At 34.7% G+C, this 18882-nt stretch overlaps 2 protein-coding genes and 1 pseudogene across 2 annotated transcripts; 2 read left to right on the forward strand and 1 right to left on the reverse strand.

The window, feature by feature from the left end:
- Nucleotides 1-715: 715 nt before the first annotated feature.
- On the forward strand, nucleotides 716-3366 carry LOC18094739 (root phototropism protein 3). Its single transcript, XM_006369096.3, has 2 exons — nucleotides 716-1730; nucleotides 2688-3366. The coding sequence occupies exons 1-2, from the start codon at nucleotides 993-995 to the stop codon at nucleotides 3264-3266; spliced, it is 1317 nt and encodes a 438-aa protein (XP_006369158.2). The 5' UTR covers nucleotides 716-992; the 3' UTR covers nucleotides 3267-3366.
- Nucleotides 3367-5191: 1825 nt separating this feature from the next.
- Nucleotides 5192-8793, reverse strand: LOC18094740 (uncharacterized; annotated as a pseudogene).
- Nucleotides 8794-13548: 4755 nt separating this feature from the next.
- Nucleotides 13549-17471, forward strand: LOC7490974 (uncharacterized). The gene is made up of 2 exons (XM_002298086.4): nucleotides 13549-13746; nucleotides 14002-17471. The coding sequence occupies exon 2, from the start codon at nucleotides 14065-14067 to the stop codon at nucleotides 17254-17256; it is 3192 nt and encodes a 1063-aa protein (XP_002298122.1). The 5' UTR covers nucleotides 13549-13746; nucleotides 14002-14064; the 3' UTR covers nucleotides 17257-17471.
- The last annotated feature ends 1411 nt before the right edge of the window (nucleotides 17472-18882 follow it).

Genomic DNA, 18882 nt, shown 5'->3' on the forward strand with positions numbered 1-18882 from the left:
CCTATTTATTTGTATTTTATATGCTAATGGCCCAATTCACCCATTTAAGAATCCATTAGTTTTGATAGTTTATTGTAATGTCCTCGAAGTTTCAATATTGCTAATCAAATTAGCTGAAATTAATGCGTTCTCGTGATCCTATAGGATCCATCCCAGCATTTGGCTGCTTCCTCCCTCATGATGCTTCGTGTTGCTTAGTTTTCCAGGTGTAAAGTGATGTCTTCTTGCTGTTGACAACACAAAAGCATCACGGATACTTGCATTGCATATTGCATTTTAACTTGTACTAATATTTTTAGTGGAAAATACATATTTTCATAAAAAAAATACATGAATAAAATGAGAGAGTTTTGACTGAAGAAATACAAGTTTTTCTCCTTAATTTAAATTATTAAAATTCTTATAATAAATATTTATTTTAGTTGTCCTAAGTTCTTATTGAAAGAATAAAGTTCCCAAGAAAAAAAACATATTTTAATTTGTTAAAATAAGAAGTAAAATCCATGAATAAAAAATAAGAATTTTAACTAAAATAATACATATTTTTTCTCTTAAAAACTAAAACCATGCACGTATTTATTTTAATTATCATAAAATTAAATAAATATAAGTGTTGAGAATGGGTACACGGCTGGTTAAAATTAATTATGTTCTCCTGGGAAGAGAATAAGCCACGACGTGTCATAGGAAGGAATATTAGCATTGAAGACAATTTGTCCTCTCCTCTCTGTTCCTACTCTTCTTTTATCCTTTCTGCTTCTTCTCCCATTCACTCAAAGATCTCTTATGATACATACCATCCATCCCTACGTACATTTATCCTCTCATACAACAAAAGCTGAAGGGCATCTTCGTCTAGCAGGTGCTCAATGCCTTCCCAACTAGGCACAAGAAATTCTGTAACATGGAAACCTCTTATATAAATGAAAGAGCCATCTACCAACAATATTAAGTAGCCCTTCTCAAAATTGCTTCGCTGCTCTTCCACCAAAATGAAGGCGGCCTCTTTTCCAGAATCAGTTCTTTCCTCAGGATTAAAAACATCCCAATTCGCTGCCGAATGCTGGTTCGACGACGCATGCATCCTTGATATGGACTACTTTGCTAAGACCCTAGCCGGCATTAAGGCTAAGGGTGTCCGTCCAGACTTCATCGGTTCAATCATAGCTCATTATGCATCAAAGTGGCTACCAGACCTCTCTGGTGATCACCTTTCTAGTAACAAGGGGCTTGCGAACTTTGAAGAATCCCCGGAGAGTGTCACAGCTTTGTGGATGAAAAAGAGATTTTTCGTCGAAACCCTAGTGGGAATCCTGCCTCCGGAGAAGGATTCCATCCCATGTAGCTTCCTCCTACGCCTTCTCCGGATTGCAAACATGGTCAGTGTGGAGCCTGCATATAGAGCTGAGCTTGAAAAGAGGATTTCATGGCAACTTGACCAAGCTTCATTGAAAGAGATTATGATACCATCTTTTAGTCACACTTGTGGGACATTGCTAGACGTTGAGCTAATAATTCGTTTAGTGAGGAGTTTTGTTAATTTAGATGAGGTTGCTAAGAGTGGTTCTGCCTTAATTAAGGTAGCTAAGCTTGTTGATTCTTACCTAGCAGAAGCTGCTGTGGATGCTAATTTGAATTTATCAGAGTTCATTGCTCTTGCTGGTGCTCTCCCAAGTCACGCCCGTGCCACAGATGATGGTCTATACCGTGCCGTTGATACTTATCTCAAAGTAAGTAGTCAAAAGTAGTAATTAATATTGAGTGAAATTTTCATTTTTTTCTCCAATTAACGCAAATGTGCACTCTGCTTGTACTCTTAGCAAGGTCAGTAGTGGTTGGATAAAAAAAAGGTAACTCTGTTTCACTAGTTCCAATTGGTAAACGGATAATCTCAGTTGGTAAGCAGGCTGAGGTCTTGGTAGAGTTTCGTGGTTCATGCTGCTTAGGGGCGCCGTAGCCAGGATTAAATTTTAGGGTGCGAAGACTAGTATAATTTCTTTTGAACAATTTACTTAAAAACAAAAAATCTTCGCAGAATGAATTTTAAGGTCAAGGTATTTAGAATGATTAGTTGTGATATGAATGTACATTGGAAGCATTAATTCAAATGTTAAAATGTTTAGTTTATTACATGCGAACGAGTGTAAAAAAGTAGTAAATAGAGAATTAATGCTTGAAAATAGTAAACTTAAATCATAACAATTAGAAAACAAAAGGTTCATATGAGTACCGATCGATCTGGTGGCCTTATATGTGGCTGCTTTTGTGTGGGGCTTCATCAGAATAATTAGGTGGTGGGGTGGGGTGGCTGCAGGGTAGGAGCCACTTGACATTATCACTTCCCTTCACTTAGTAGTCTAGATTTTACCTGATACTGGCCTTTCTCCGATGTGGTCTGCAGCACGTGAAAAGGTAGTGTCAGTGTTGAATTATGTAGGGTTTTGTTTTGTATTGGCAATTTGGCACCTTCCTTTAAGCATCACGAGATCAATATGAACAGCACCAATCAATACAGTAACCCCTCGATTCACTGTTATAAATGATGAATTAGTTATCGCATACAGTTTTAGTCTAGACCAATAACCTTAGCATAGTTTTTCCTTGGATCTTCAATATTCTGTGGCTCATGAAATATTGCTTTAGTAGTTTTGAAGACGATAGATAAATTAATGCTCTCTTCTGATCAGGCACACCCTGGACTGCCAAAGCAAGAAAGAAAGGCTCTTTTTAGGTTGATTGATAGCCGAAAGCTCTCTCAGGAGGCATCACTCCATGCTGCCCAAAACGAACGATTGCCTGTTCGTGCTGTGATCCAAGTCCTCTACTCTGAGCAAACCAAGCTCAATCGACAAATAGATTGGAGTGGGTCGTTTAGTGGAGCTAGAAGCCCCAGCTTAGGGTTTGAGGCTCCGGCTAGGTTGCTTTCGAAACGTGAAATGAGTGATCAACAAATGGAGATAAGGAAGCTGAGAGAAGATGTGCTGAGGCTAGAAAGCCAATGCTATGTGATGCAAATGCAGATGGAAAGGATGTTGGAGAAAAAGAAAGGGTTTTTTAGGTGGAAGAAGTTAGGGATTATGCCTAATTCATTGAGAAGTAGTAATAATGTTAGTATTGTTGAGAAGATTGAAGGGAAAAATGCAGGAGAAGGAGATGTGGGGAGTGGAATACAAACTCCTGTGGACTTGAAGACTAAGCTGGTGAGAGGCAAAGGTAAAACTTCTCCCAGGCGGAGAAAATCAATGTTCAGCAATGCTACTTATTAGTTTGACTATATATGACCACAGCTACTTGGTTTTATGCTTGGCTGCTTCTAGCACTCATATATTTAGGATTTTGCTGGTAATATCAAGCCTTCATTTACAAGCATTGCTATTTTTAATGGTTCAAGGTTTTGTCCACCAGAAAATTAAAAATAATTAAAATTGAATCACCAATGTCCTGCCTTTACATAACACCATGCATCTCAATTTCTTTACAATTATGGCCGCATTTGGAACCTCAAGCCTCAAGAGATAGGTATGCCTTGATTTTTTTTTAATTTAAACTTTGAAATCAAAAAATATATATATATATATTAAAATCATCCAATGTATTTCCTTAAACATGTTTATATATACAATCTTGATATAACCCTATTTTAAAAGAAAATCTCGATACCCATATTCCATAATTCAAGATGTTCTAGCGAAGCACCGAGGCTTGTAGCCCAACGGTGGTAGGGTTTTCCTGCCTCTGTATCCTGGGTTCAAGCTTCAGCGTGCATGTCTGTCATCCCCGCGGTGCCTTTCCTGTCTACTGGGCTTGCAGGGTGTTCAGTGGCCCCGGGGATTAGTCGTGGTGCGTGTAAGCTGGCCCGGACACCCCGGGTTATTAAAAAAAAAAAAAAAAGATGTTCTAGCGAAGAGATGACTAAAATACTTCCTACGCTACTAGTTTTTTTTATATGAAATAAAGTTATCATAAAGTTTCTGCCTGTGAAAGTTATTGGTAATAAAGTATCTTGACGCTCCTAAAAGAAAAATAATTTTATACAAAAATTTGTAGTTAGCTTCGTTTAAAGAAATCTTTAGAGGTTTAAATTGTTAAATGAGCTTGTTCTTTATCTTTTATTGGAATTTGAATATTAAGAACAACTCCAAGAAAAATAGTTTATTACAAACATACTAGTCCGAGCATGAATGTCGTACTTGATTGTTTTAAACTCATATGACAAAGAGATTTGGTCTCATTTAAGCCCAAAACAGAAAGCTTTAGAAATTAATTAAGAAAAAAACCTCTAAATTGTGATGGGAGCACAAGTATCCAATAAGAGAAATAAATAATAAAATTACAAGGAATTGTAATGAAAATTGGTCTCTCATAGACAATCCCCAAATAATGGAACTGGAACAACAAATATATGGTCGGTGATGTTTAATTCAAAATTCAAGGTTCATAGCCTGTATGGCTTGATAATATATTAATTATTTAGTTTTTGCATTATGTTTATTTTTTTTTTTAAAGCTAAGGTAAGTGGTAACTTGATGCGAAAAGTCAAGATGCGTAAAAAGTCAAATACTTGTCTATTTTGATAAATATAGGAACCCTTAAATGCTTAAGTAACCTTGATAATTGGCACACACAAGCATGAAACATGAATATACAAATCATCTTCGAGGGTTGACGGCTAGATGGAAACCTGAGTTTCCTCCCTCCATCCTTCTCAGGTGATTTCAAACAGTTATTATATCATGTATGTGAATTATGATCTCATTTATCTACTTATGATGTTGTAACTTTCGTGTCAGATCTACAAAAGAGCTTATTTGCAGTGTAAATATTTTATTAAATGAAAATGGCATGTATGCCATATAATTTTGATAATTCCAAGTCCTATGTTTCCCGTAAGTTTTGTTGCATTCCAAGCTAGAATTTCTTAGTTTCACTTAAAAGCATCACACTACGTGGGTACTGAGTCTGCATGTTTTTTCAGTAAATCTTTGCTTTTTTGTTGAGGATCTAGGAAGCTGCCTCTAAGTCATTCCCATAAGCTGGGATTTCTTATCTGGATCCTTTATTATTTAGTCTACACCCAGCAATATGCGTGCAAGCGAACCTTATTTTCACAGAATTATTTGCAAATGAGGATCTTTATTTGTTTGCCTTGAGTCAAGGCAATTAATGAGAGAGTATATTGTTAAAGGAAAAATGAAGAAAGCTGAATCACATTTATTTGCAAAACAACAAGCTGTTATCACCTCTCACAGCCAATCTCATACACAAATCAAAGACGCTTTATGATAAACTATACATATTTTCACAGAGTTATTCAGCTGATGCAGCCATTGCTGCACTCTATATTTTAAGGTACAATACAAATGCATTGAACAAGGGGGAGTTCCACTTTCAAATTTTCACTGCTTTCTTGATACTCTTGATGGATGACTTGATGAAGCTGTTCCCTGCAGCCCGATCACCATCTCGTCATCATCACCAGTTACCATGGGCTTTTTCCTGATGCATTCCACTCCCTTTCTCATACCCAAGATCAAAGATGTAGAGGATGGGATACGCCGCAATGTCCTGGCACTCTCAGACCTTGTAAGCACTCTTTCTTTTTGGCTCTCTATTCTTTCCTTCCCTTCAAAACTGTTGCTACTTGCAATTGCTTCACCACCAACACTGCCATTTTCTTCTTCTTTCAGTGGTTCTATCTCAATAATCTCTTCTAACCTTTTTCCTTTATCGTTTCCTTGAACACGTGTTGAACTCCTGGCCTCCTCCTGTGGGAACTTTTGGTTCAGCTTCGTAATAATATCACCAGATGTGTTTGTTTCACAGCCGTTTGAGTTTTGTCGTTCAATCTCTTCTCCAGAATTCTCTAACAGAAATTGCAGCCACCTCTCTACATTTCCCTTTCCGCGTTGCTTTCTGCTCTCTTCATCCTCCTCTATTTCTTGGTCTTGGATAAATGGGAATTGAATTTTTTCTCTCTTTCCTTCTCCTATTTTCAGTGCCTGAAGCCTATACTCAATTGGAATTTCATTTTCCAATGCAATGATTGATTTATCGTGCTCTTCTCTCATGATAGTCATTTCAGGTTGTTTGAGTTCCTCTTCAATTTCGTCTTGTTTTGCATCTTCGTTTGCAGGCAAGCCAGCTTCAGTTGCTTTCTGCTCCTCTAGAAAAACTCTGAGCTCCTTGTGTGAAGGTGTCCTTGTCCTTATTCCTGGTAAGTAAAGTACAGTTTTGCTGTCTGCATCTTCAGGTAAGGTATCATCCATTCTTGATCTCTTCCTTCCCTGCTCCCATTCAGGCCTAATTTGTTTCTCAAGCTCGTCTCTTTGTTTGTATTTCTTGTGGAGTTCTTTCTCGGAAGCATCACAGATTGCCTTCTGTGCTTCAAGCCTTGCCATGAGTGCATGTGTTGCAGCCTGGTTCAGTCTCACTTGTTCCTTATAAACAACACTCCTGCAATAATAGTTCAGAAATGCAACCTTTCAATTACTATATGACAAAAATAGAGAAAACAACCTTTTGTGTTGAGTAAAAAAATCTTACTGGTGCATAGCATCACGAATCATCCTCTCTAGCATAGTTCTATATGAAGATTGTGCCTCTGCTAGCCGCCTGCACTTTTCTGCCCTTCTCCTACGCTTTATCAGTGTCAATTCCAAGTCCTGAATACTAAGCTTTTCCTCATCATCATTTCTCTTTATTTCATTAACTTCGTCGTCCAAACTCAGTATTTCAGCCTGCATCTTGTGAGCTGCTTCTTTTTGCTTAAGAGAATCTCTGGCCATGACAATTGCTTGATATGGATTTGTGACAAAGTCTGAGTTCTCATTTTCTTTCAGAACACCTGGCTTCATTTTTCTTGAAGCTAAAGCAACACAAACAAAGAACACAATATATTTAACTCATGAAATTCAATTTATAATTACGAATAAAGGAAAGGAAAAATGACGGAAAGATTGTAAAAGAGGAAGAACAGGGGAAAAAAGGAAGAAAAAGAAACAGTTATATTTGATATTCCTCTACCAACCTATTGCAGGAGAATGGGGCCTTATCTGCCTGTTGTAATCCAATGATTTCAAAGCCAGTGAAGAATCATATGATTCTCTTCGAGATACAACAACAGCAGCTGGAGCAAGGCCCAGTTTCTCGATCGATTCAATGAAATGTTGTGGAAAAGAATGTGACTCTACTGTCTGGGAAGCATTTAGTTCCTCACTTTCTCCTCCTGAGAACAAAAATGAAAATGCCCTGTGCCTGCCATAATTTTGGAACCAAATTCATCATATAACTTCCATAACGTTGTTCAATTTGAATGCTGCAAAAGGTATATATCGATATAGACCCACCTGAAATCTGAGCTGGAAGAAGCAAAGATTGATAAGAACTGGTTCACAGAGATTCCCAGCTGAAGATCCCACCATGGAACGAGAAACTCCAACTTGTTATGCTTCCTCTTGCACACTTGCCGTTGTAGTATCCTCAGATTTCTTGGAACTGTCAATCCTCCCCCTACAATTCAAATGAGCAAAATCACACATTACAGATGTGTTGTATGTATTTACAGAGAGAGATTGAGAGATATTAGTGATTGATTATGTACTTGGGCAAGGGAACCAATGATCAATGTCCCAAGCAAGAGGAGAGGCTTTATCAGCATGAAAATATAGAACATTGCCGTATGGATCCACTCGAATTACTGCAGGATCAAATCCAGCATTCCTAAAACCCAACACAGTAACATATAAATCAGATATCACCTCAATATATTATCACAGAAATTATGGTATTTTCGAAAGGGTCAGAGCAGAGATGAAGTGGTTACCCTAGGTGATTAAGCTGCCTCCACAAGAGACTGATAAAAATCTTGGGCTTGGCAGTTTGTTTTGCTTTTGGTTCAATAACTGGAAACATCTGATCTAATTCCCTTGTTCTCAAAATCTGCAGAGAAAATTATGACCAAAGCCAGCTTTCCATCAAAATAGATGGAATGGAAACCCATATTCCTTGAAAAGGAAACTATCATTGTAAATCATTTCATAACATGAGCCAGAAAATGCGTTGCAGTAGCCGAATTGTCGACAGTATTAACTCTTTAAAACCAATTTTATCCAGAAATTCATGATCCATTTTGGTTGTCTAATCTTTTGTTTGATATCGAGTTCTAGCTTCAGCTTTAACATCTCAATTTCATCCTAAAACCACATCATCTTAGTAGAGTTTCTCACGAGAAACTTAGTGAACCAAAAGAAGAACGAAGAAGCTAAAAGAATTAAATTATCTATATTCATAAAGATTTTCTTTATAAATTCTATAACAAGAAAACAAAATCAAATAACAGAGGCCCTATCTGTGTACTTCTAGTTAATCCCTGTAAAATTTAACTCATTGAGCGACTTTTCTCCTTCACTACAAACTAAAACAGAAAAAAAATAAAATGCAAAAACTCATTTTCATCTTCTTCACCATTTTCCAGGAATCCGAACAGACTTGTCAAAAGGGCCATTTTTTTATTTTAAATTACCTCATGTTGCTGCATTGCATATGGAGTGAAAGCGAAAGGAGGACCATGGGTATAAGTCCCAACAACACCATGATCTCTACATAGCTTTGCATAGGCTCTTGGGAACCCAAATCCCTCATCGATCTCCATATCTTCTTCCTTGAATGCATAATCGGCTGCCATTGTTGTCTTCTTGAATTTTCTTCTAGTTTTCGTAACAGAAAAATTAGTGTTTCGTGGTTTCGTTGATTAGAAAGGAAGCTAACGGTCAAATTCTTTGTTCAAAAGGAGTATCAGATTTTGGTTGGGTTTTGAATTATGGAAGTGCCACGTTGGCAAAATAGACGGTGGGTGCAACGGCTAGATAGATAGGGTGTTTCCTGCTCCTAGGTAATTATTGTTTTTGCGGTGTATTTTAAAAAAATATATAACTTTTTTATTTTAAATTAATTTTTTTATATTTTTATAATGTTTTGTATATTAATATCAAAAATAAAATTTTTAAAATAAAAAAATATTATTTTAATACATTTCTAAATAAAAAATACTTTAAAAAATAATCATGATCACAATATCTTTTATATATATATATAAAAACTCCTCCTACAATTAAATACCAAGAAAAAAAATCCCATCATAAAATGAAAAAAAAAAGTATTTTCGTCTCACACCATATTGGCTATAATAATATTTTGGAATGGAAAAAGCAAAATTTAAACCAAGTTGAGCTCTTAATAATGCAAGCTTTGCATTATTAATTTCATGATCTTGGTATAATTAAACTTAATTTGCAATTGATTATAGTTTCGATACTAGTTAGGTGACCCGCATTATGTTGCAGGCTGACTTTTTATTTTCTTAAAAAGTTGGGTTCTGAAGATAACAGGACCCAAGGTTATTTGGGTCTATTTGGATCCTGCATGGACAGGACCCAAGTCTATTTTGGCCCTGTACAACCAATGACACAAAGTTATTTTGGGTTCTGCAAAATGCTGGGCCCAATGATAGTTGAGTTTTGGGGTGCCCAAGTGCTATATAGATGTTGGGGGTGCCAACCCCCCTAGCAGGCAGCCCAAATGCCACGTGCGCGCAGGGGAATGCCAGCACTGAGGCAGGACCCAAGCATCACGTGGGCGTAAGGGGTGTACCCAGCCTCCAGGCAACAACCTAAGCGCCACGTGTCTCTACGTGGTTTTTCTTCGATAATAATAACAGTGTTTTAAAATTTATTAATGATAATAATAATAATAATAATAATAATAATAATAAATTTTAGTTTTACCTTTCAAATCAAATATATGAGTGTTTTTCAATATTAAGAATAATTTTTTTTCTAATTTACTAATTATTTTATTAATAATATTAATTATTATAAAGATAATAATATTTATAACACAAAAGATAACGAAGATAACATTTTTAATATTAATATTTTTTATTATAGTGAAAATAATAATATTCATAACAAACTAATACTATTTTTAATTCCAAGAATATTTAGAACGCAGATAATAATATTTTTTTCTATTAAAAATTTCAATTCTTATAAAAAAAAAATATCTTTGATATGAATACTTGGAATTATATAAAAACAAATATTTAGAACACAAATAATAATATGTTTTATATGAATACTTTGTATTATAAGAAAACTAATAATATTTACAACTCAAATCATAATATTTTTTATATTAATACGTAGAATTGTTGACTATTTTTAATAATACTGCGTTGTGGGCTCACTTTATATTTTTATAAACAATATCATAAAAATTTGTAATATAAATAATAATATGTTTTTAATATTAATAATAATATTTTCTTTCAAATTTATTAATTATTTCATTAATAAAATTAATTATAATAAAAATAATAATATTTCTAAAACAAACAATAATATTTAGAATCCTAGAACATAGGAATCTCGAGCCCAACATTGAGGCAAGAGCCTAAGCACCACTTGTGCGCTTGATCTGCCAGTATACATGTAGGTAACCCAAGCGCCACATGTGTGCTGTGGGTGCCCAGCTTCCAAGCAGGAGCCCAAGCATCACGTGTGCGTAGCCCTAGAGAGCGTGTCTCTAGCATGGGGCTTAGGACTTGTTGGCTACAGCCTCACACATGCCCCCACCAAATAGTACAGTCCACAGTGAATTCACTAACAGTGTATAGTACCTGCATTACAGTGCAGAACAGTGCAATCCACAGTGAATTCACTCACAGTGTACAATAACCCGCGCTACAATGAAACACTAATTAATTTTAATTATAGTTAATTTAAATATAGCGTTTCAATTATGAATGTGCTAATTACTTGAAGCGCCTTTTTAATTGTCATTCTTCTTGCTAATTACTTTTTTAAAACATTGTTATTTGGCTTGAAACTCAATTTCTTGGTCGTCAATTAGAGATTCAATCCGTATTCAAATATATAATCTTGGGAATTTAGAACTTCAGATTCTTGTTCTACAAAAGAGTATGACGTTGCAAACTCGAAGTGGGGTTTTGCTAGTTGTCCTATTGTATAGTTGAAGAGGTCAAATTAGCATAAATAATTGGCCCGCACAAATATGCCATCTACCTCCATTTTTTTACTTTGAGCAATGCCTTTTTGGATTGTGGTAGAAGTTAAAATATATTAAAATAATTTTTTTATTTTTAAAAATTTATTTTTAATATTAATATATTAAAATAATTTAAAAATATTTTAAAAAATAAAATAATAACAAAATCATAGTTTAACAGCAACACCGAACATCATTGACAGAGCCTGTTTGGTTCATCTCATCAATTACAAAATCCTAAGATTTCCGTTTCTCATAATCCTCATCATCCTTCGGTAAATTTTGATCATCACTCTTAACATTTTAATAGATGAAATGATATAATTTACCCAAAAACTAATAAGGTAAGTATAAAATTGACTAATCCAAGCCTTATTTTGCCACAATCTCTCAAAAGTTTAGGGACAAATAATTTTTTTACTCCTAATTTTTATTTAAATTTCATACAGACAAGTTTCTCAAAAACACAAAAATCATGTTTTTGCTTAATATATATATATATATTATGTTTTAGCATTTTTTTTATACAAATATATATTTGAATGCATTTTAAATTGAATAACTAGTTTATTGAATCCATAAAAATATAGCTAATATTTCAATAATTTTTTAAAATTTTAATTCATAAGAATTAATGGTCAATATTCTGGTATAAATAATGGATTTATAAGTAGATTGATATTTAAATATCAGAAATTAATTAGAAAATTCTTAGAATTATTTTAAGGAAATATTTTTATTTTCATGCCATTAAATTTTATAAAATATATTTTAATCATTAAAGTAGTTACTAATAATACCTTGTCAAAAGTTTTAAACTGATCTCGAATAGCTTTGAGGTATCTTTCACTTTAATATAATCAAGTATGGATCCACAAACACCTTTTAATATGAGACTTAATAAACATTAAACTCAAGCGATTAGATGGCTTCCAAAGATCATATGATATTTTGTAATATTTTCTAATCATGAATGCTTGATTCATGGGCTTCAAAGGCTTATCCACTCGAAATGCTAAATCCCCTAATGTAAGGAGAACTTTCTCCTTCCAATCAATGTAGTTGTCACCATTTAAGGAAGCAAAACTAGAGGAATCCAAATTTAAAATAGATAAAGTTTGAACAATTACAAATAAACAACCAAACTTATTAAATAAAACATGTAATGAAGCCAAATATAAATATTTATCCATGTAAGTTAATCCAAAAAAATAAATCAACATGTCATTATAATCTTTGGATTATAACACTCAAGCGATTTAAATTACTTTGTATTAATAGGATTATCATTTTATTTTTAAAATAATTTTTTAGACTTGTATACAACTAGGTATTTCCATGGCATCCTAATTAATCATTTAAATATAATAATTATCTTGTGGGTTGAATCATTACATTTTCATGATTAATTATAATTAATGCCATTAACTTTATGTAATTAAACATAATGTTTCCACATATTTTTTTTTTTTATAACCCGGGGTGTCCGAGTCAGCTTACACGCACCATGACTAATCCCCGGATCCACTGAACACCCTGCAAGCCCAGTAGACAGGTAAGGCACCGCGGGGGTGATAGGCGTGCACACCAAAATTCGAATATAGGGTGCAAAGGCAAGGAATTCCCTGCCAGGACCGCTAGGCCACAAATCTAGATGCGTTTTCATAATTAAGAATGTTGTGTCTATTACATAATTATTAAAATTTAAACTTAAATATAACATCAAAATTATTGACTAAACTTTATATTAATTATCAGTTCTTTATATTTGAGAAAACTAAAGTATACAAAAAAAAAAAAACCTAGAGAAACTTTTCTTTTTTTATGAAATTGTTGATAACTGCCATTGCCTCCACAGCAACCAGCCAGAGAAGGAAACAGTGACAAAGGTCAAATTAACGATAATAACTCCATTTCCTAAACAAACTCTACTGCCTAAACAGTAATTAATGCAAAAAAAAAAAAAAACCAACACAATTGATATTTAATTGAATGGGTACGTTCTTGGATAATTGTAATTTAGCTATGGTCCGAGTCCAATGTTGTCACCATGTTGGGTCCTAAGGTGTTATTTTCAAGTGTTAGCTGGATCCTTTCAAGGTAGTTCACAGTTTTAACTCTCTTTTTTTCCCTTTAATTATATCTCCATTTTTTCCCTTAATATCTCGCACTTTATCTCCATTTATTATATTTATATTTATATTTTTCCATTATTAAATTTTTCCTAATATAAACTTAATTTCTTTGTATTATTTTCAAGTTTTGTTTAACATTGCAGTATAATTATATTTTTTAAAATTTTAAATTAATTTTTTATGTTATTAATTGTTTTGATGAATTGATATAAAAAATAAATTTTAAAAAATAAAATATTATTATTTTAATATATTTAAAAAAAATTAAAAAGCGATACAAGGTATTGGAAGGGTGGAAATATTAATTATATATCTCAACAAATTGTTAAGACAAAAAATATTAACCATCGATTGACTTTCCACCAAAAACCACCACGACCCATAGTGCTGCTTTAACTTGACTTCAACTTCACTTTTCTCTTTCCCTCGACCTCGAGAAATCAAGATCCTGTTTCTTTCACCAACAACTGGGATTCAGCTTAAGTAGACATTTATACTTACCTTTGCAAGAAAAGGCCGCGAACCAAATCTTAATCCTTGCATTCAGGTCAGTAATTTCCTTCAACAATCAGATTCAGTGATCCAGACAGTTTTTTTTTTTCTTTTTTTCACCAAAAATAAACTTGAAATCGTATACCTGCATTCCTCTTGTTGCTTTTGATGTTTCGTTGTATCTCCAAACCTTCTTTTTTTTTTCTTTTTTTTTGCTGAGCTATGTAGTATAATATTGAAGCTTTGTGGGTTGGTGTGCCAAAACTGCTATTTTTATTTACTCCTACTATTTTTGTGTTTTGAGCATCAGGGATATTCAAGTTCTGTGCTTTGACCCAATTGTGTAGTTGGGTTTACCAGAAGAGTTGTGATCATGAAGAATACTGCATATGTTGTTGTTCTTGTTTGGAGTTTCTGTTGGTTGCCGCTGATATTTGGTTTCACAAATTCATACACCACAGCTTCAACTGTTGTGTTTGAGTCTGCAACTAGTGAATCTACTGTGAACTATAATTATGATAGAATTGATGAAGTGAAGAAACATTGTGCTCCTTTTCTAGCTTCTGCTTCTGATTTGAAACATGAAGTTGATAGAGTGTATAATATTGAAGATCTTTATTTCGTTAACGGGGATTGGAGGCAGGAGGTGGGTCAATCCCCACTACTGCCATATATTGATCCAGGCATTCAAAAAAGTAATTTTTCTGATTTCAAGACCCCACTGAACTTAGCTTCTTTCTGGATCATGGATGTTGATCGTTCCCATCGATCGAAAAAATCAGTTAGTGTGAATGGGTTCTTGGTTATGGGCACTACCCTAGATTCATTCAGGGACAAACCATATGATGGTAGCCCTCACTTTCAGATATGGTCTGGTCACACACAGCTTTCCATTTCATTTCAAGGGATATATACAGAGTCTAAGAACAATGGGGGTGAAAGAGTGATGTGTTTGTTGGGGAGCACCATGTTGCCTTCCAGAGAGTCCGACTCGAGCAATCCATGGGAATGGGCAAAAGCTAATTTTAACCAGCCACCTCTTCTGCAAGATGATCAGATTCTGCTTGTTCTTCGTTATCCAATGAGTTTTACATTGACAAGTAGAGTGATCCAGGGGGAGATGAAGAGTTTAAACTCCAAGTCAAATCTTAAGTACTTTGATGAAGTTCGCATTTTGTCTCAACTGGGGCAGTCAGTGAAATACGAGTTTGGCTCTGAAAGCTTGGTTTCCAAATCGTGTGCTCCATACCCATATAATGATAGCTTTGTGAATGGTGGCATTGATATCTATAAAGGAACTGGATTTTGTGAAATTCTGGGGATGATTACTGGAGAAGGAGCTGGGCCTTTCACCATTGTGCCAAATTGGAGATGCAGTGGTACAGATGCTTATTGCAGTAAATTGGGTCCATTTGTTTCAGACAAGGAGATCAAGGCCACAGATGGGAGCTTTAAAGGCGTCAAGCTTGCTATGCAGAATGTTATATGTGAGCAAAAAGCTGCTCCAGGAAATGCAAGTTCTGCAAGAGTTGCTGCTGTCTTTCGAGCCATTCCTCCACTAGAGAATCAGTATGCTGTGGCAATGAGATCCGGGCTGAGCAACATGACTGTTGTGGCTGAGGGAATCTGGAAATCTTCGACCGGGCAGCTTTGCATGGTCGGTTGCCTTGGATTAGTTGACTCAGATGGAAGTACCTGTGATTCACGAATCTGTTTGTACATTCCTTTGTCATTTTCCATAAAGCAACGGAGCATAATTTTTGGGAGTTTCTCCAGCACCAGTAGAATTAATGACTCATACTTCCCTTTATCATTCGAAAAACTAGTGCAGCCGACAGAGTTGTGGAATTATTTTAGGAATTCCCATCCATTTTACAGTTACTCAAAAATAGAACAAGCTGGTGTTATCCTGGAAAAAAATGAGCCCTTCAGTTTTCAGACTGTTGTAAAAAAATCATTGCTGCATTTCCCGAAAGTAGAGGACACAGAGACATTAAGAACTGGTCTTTCTCTTCTTGCAGAGGATCTTACCCTCCATAGGTCTGCCTTTCCTGATCCACTCCCTCGTTCACAGCCAAAAAAACGAACTCATTTTCAGATTGAAATTCTCTCTCTTGGCCCCATGTTTGGGCGATTCTGGAATGTTTCGTTCGGAGATGAGGAAACTCTTTACGATAATGAATCTCAGTATACCCAAAAACAACTTCTTATGAATGTATCAGCTCAGATTACACTTGATGGAGAAGCTTATAGCAATTTTTCTGTGCTTTTTCTGGAAGGCCTGTATGATCCTCTTGTTGGGAAGATGTATCTAGCTGGTTGCAGGGATGTCCGGGCCTCATGGAATATCTTATTTGAAAGCAATGATCTTGAGGCGGGTTTGGATTGTTTAATTGAAGCAATGGTGTCTTATCCACCTACTACAGCTCGGTGGCTGGTCAACCCAACAGCTAGGATTTCCATTTCAAGCCAACGGGGTGAAGATGATCCCCTCTATTTTAGCACGGTTAAGCTCCAAACTCGTCCTATTATGTATAGGAGGCAGAGGGAAGACATTCTATCTCGCAGGGGGGTTGAGGGGATCCTCCGGATTTTGACTCTTTCATTTGCAATTGCTTGTATTTCAAGCCAACTATTCTACATCAATCATGAAGTGGATTCTGTTCCGTTCATGTCTCTGGTTATGCTTGGTGTCCAAGCTCTTGGATATAGCCTTCCGCTAATCACTGGTGCAGAAGCTCTCTTTAAGAGGAAGTCATCGGAATCTTATGAAAGTTCATCTTATTATCTTGAGAAGAATCAGTGGCTCAATGTGATTGATTACGTGGTGAAACTTCTTGTTATGGTTGCATTTCTTGTAACTCTAAGGCTTTGTCAGAAGGTGTGGAAATCTCGTATCAGATTACTTTCAAGAAGCCCCCGTGAACCACATCGCGTCCCAAGTGAGAAATGGGTATTTCTGACTACCTCGACCATACATGTGATTGGGTATGTAATTGTGCTCATCATTCATTCTGCAAAAACCAGCCAGATATCTGTTCAAATGGTGGAATACCTTGATTCATCAGGCCGTTCCCACACGATCCGGGAATGGGAAACCAAACTAGAGGAGTATGTGGGTCTTGCTCAGGATTTCTTCTTGCTTCCACAAGTAATAGGTAATATTATTTGGCAAATCAATTGCAAGCCACTGAGGAAACTTTACTTTATTGGGATCACAGTTGTCAGACTTCTCCCTCATTTCTATGATTACATAGAGTCGCCTGTTCGCAATCCTTACTTTGCCGAGAAATATGAGTTTGTGAACCCGAATATGGATTTCTACTCCAAGTTTGGGGATGTTGCCATACCTGCCACTGCGATTTTTCTTGCAGTTGCAGTCTATATTCAGCAGAAGTGGAATTATGAGAAGCTAAGCCAAACTCTCACTATTGGGCGGCGAAGGCTACTTCCTTTGGGGTCCAGAGCCTATGAGAGGTTGCCTTCAAAGTCAGTTGAGGCTGAACTTGCTTCTGGTGTCAATGGAAATACCAAATTGGAGACAGAACATGAAGAAGAAGAATAATATGCTAAAGCCTTTCATAGATAACTAACAGAGAGTTTCTATAAACTTCATCAACAGTAGCTGCTGTTATTCAAGGCTTATCATCATGTGACCAGAGCCTTGTTCTGTTTTGATTTATGTTGTATTGAACTTTGTTTTCTTTGTGTCAAATGGTTACTCGTTTTTGGCTTTCCTGCTAGTTTATGAGATATCAGAATAGTCAGTCTCTGTTTCCATACTGTCAAGAGTTTTTTTTTTTTTTTAACGTGGGTGTCCGGGCCAGTTAGCGTGTATCTCGACTAATTCCACGGGCCATGAAGTTAACGACTATGTAAGCCTTCAATGGTCATTATATGAGCAACTACAGGGCTTGAACCTGATACCATAAAGAAAATAAATTTTTTGATCCCAAACTCTTATCACTAGGTCACCATCTAAATGATTATAATTTCAAGAGTTTTAGTAAGTTTTTATCTTGAATTATATATATATATATATATATATATATATATATATTAAAAATCATTTAAAAAAACAAATTCCAAACAATAACAAAATTTCACCAAATTCTTTGCGTATTTAATATCAGTCATCAATCTGAGCCTATTGAGTGGCCCACCATCAAGTCTTTGATTCAACCAACTTGCTCGGTACGGATTAAATTTAATAACATTATTTCACAGCAATGTTAAATGTAAAATTGGAGATAGGAAGACAATTTCCATGAAAAATCTTTGATTGGTACGTTGGTCGTGTCAGTCTTCGAATTCTGGTATGAGAATTCGGGATTTTTGTTTTTCTCTTGAGAAATGCTTTTAAGAAAATTTTAATTTTTTTTTAATTTTAAATTAATATTTTTTAATGATTTTAAATTATTTTGATGTGTTAATTTTAAAAATATTTTTTAAAAAATAAAAAATATATTATTTTAATATATTTTTAAATAAAAAATATTTTTTTAAAAAAATACAACCATGCTTTCAAATAAAACTGGTATGCTCATTAATTCCACACTTTAAGAAAGAGCAGTAACAGTTAAATCAGGTGTTGGAATTTGAAAGTCATTAACTCGCACACATCAATCAATTCAAACTATTTTTTTTATTTAAAGTTTAAACCAACATGAAAGAAATTTAAGCCTTCAAAGTTATAGGATGAGAATTCAAAAAATAATAAACAAGTTATTTGGATTGGTCTTTTCACATAATGATTTGTAATATGATAAGTTATTTCTTTTTCATCTATTATTTTAAATGATAATAATATTAATTATTTTTAAAATAATTTTTACTCGGAAATATATGAATATAATATATTTTTTAAAAAATTATTTTTAACATCAACACATTAAAATAATAATAAAAATATTTTATTGAAATAATTCTATTTTTCCGGAAGCAGAATTGTGTTATGTTGAGAAGCGAGAACAGCTCAAAGTGGAAGAAGCTTCACAATATTCCCAGTCTCTAATTTCTTTCTTACCATTGGACTTTTATTGATGAATTTTCTTTTGGTGCTGGTAAAGGTTAATTTTGGAGTTTCACGCGACCATACTTTCCTTCAGTTTTACTGCCATAATTATTAATTAGTAAAAATGCCAAATGTAGAGTAAAAATATTCTACTTCTTGAAGACGCATGAAGAGAAA

The sequence above is a fragment of the Populus trichocarpa genome, chromosome 1, assembly GCF_000002775.5.
Source record: "Populus trichocarpa isolate Nisqually-1 chromosome 1, P.trichocarpa_v4.1, whole genome shotgun sequence".
NCBI lineage: Eukaryota > Viridiplantae > Streptophyta > Magnoliopsida > Malpighiales > Salicaceae > Populus > Populus trichocarpa.

Bases quoted from the DNA above. Each gene is read 5' to 3' on its own strand.
- LOC18094739 (XM_006369096.3), top strand. From the start codon at position 993: ATGAAGGCGGCCTCTTTTCCAGAATCAGTTCTTTCCTCAGGATTAAAA. The intron at 1,731-2,687 runs GTAAGTAGTCAA...TCTTCTGATCAG, and splicing joins CCGTTGATACTTATCTCAAA to GCACACCCTGGACTGCCAAA.
- LOC7490974 (XM_002298086.4), top strand. From the start codon at position 14,065: ATGAAGAATACTGCATATGTTGTTGTTCTTGTTTGGAGTTTCTGTTGG.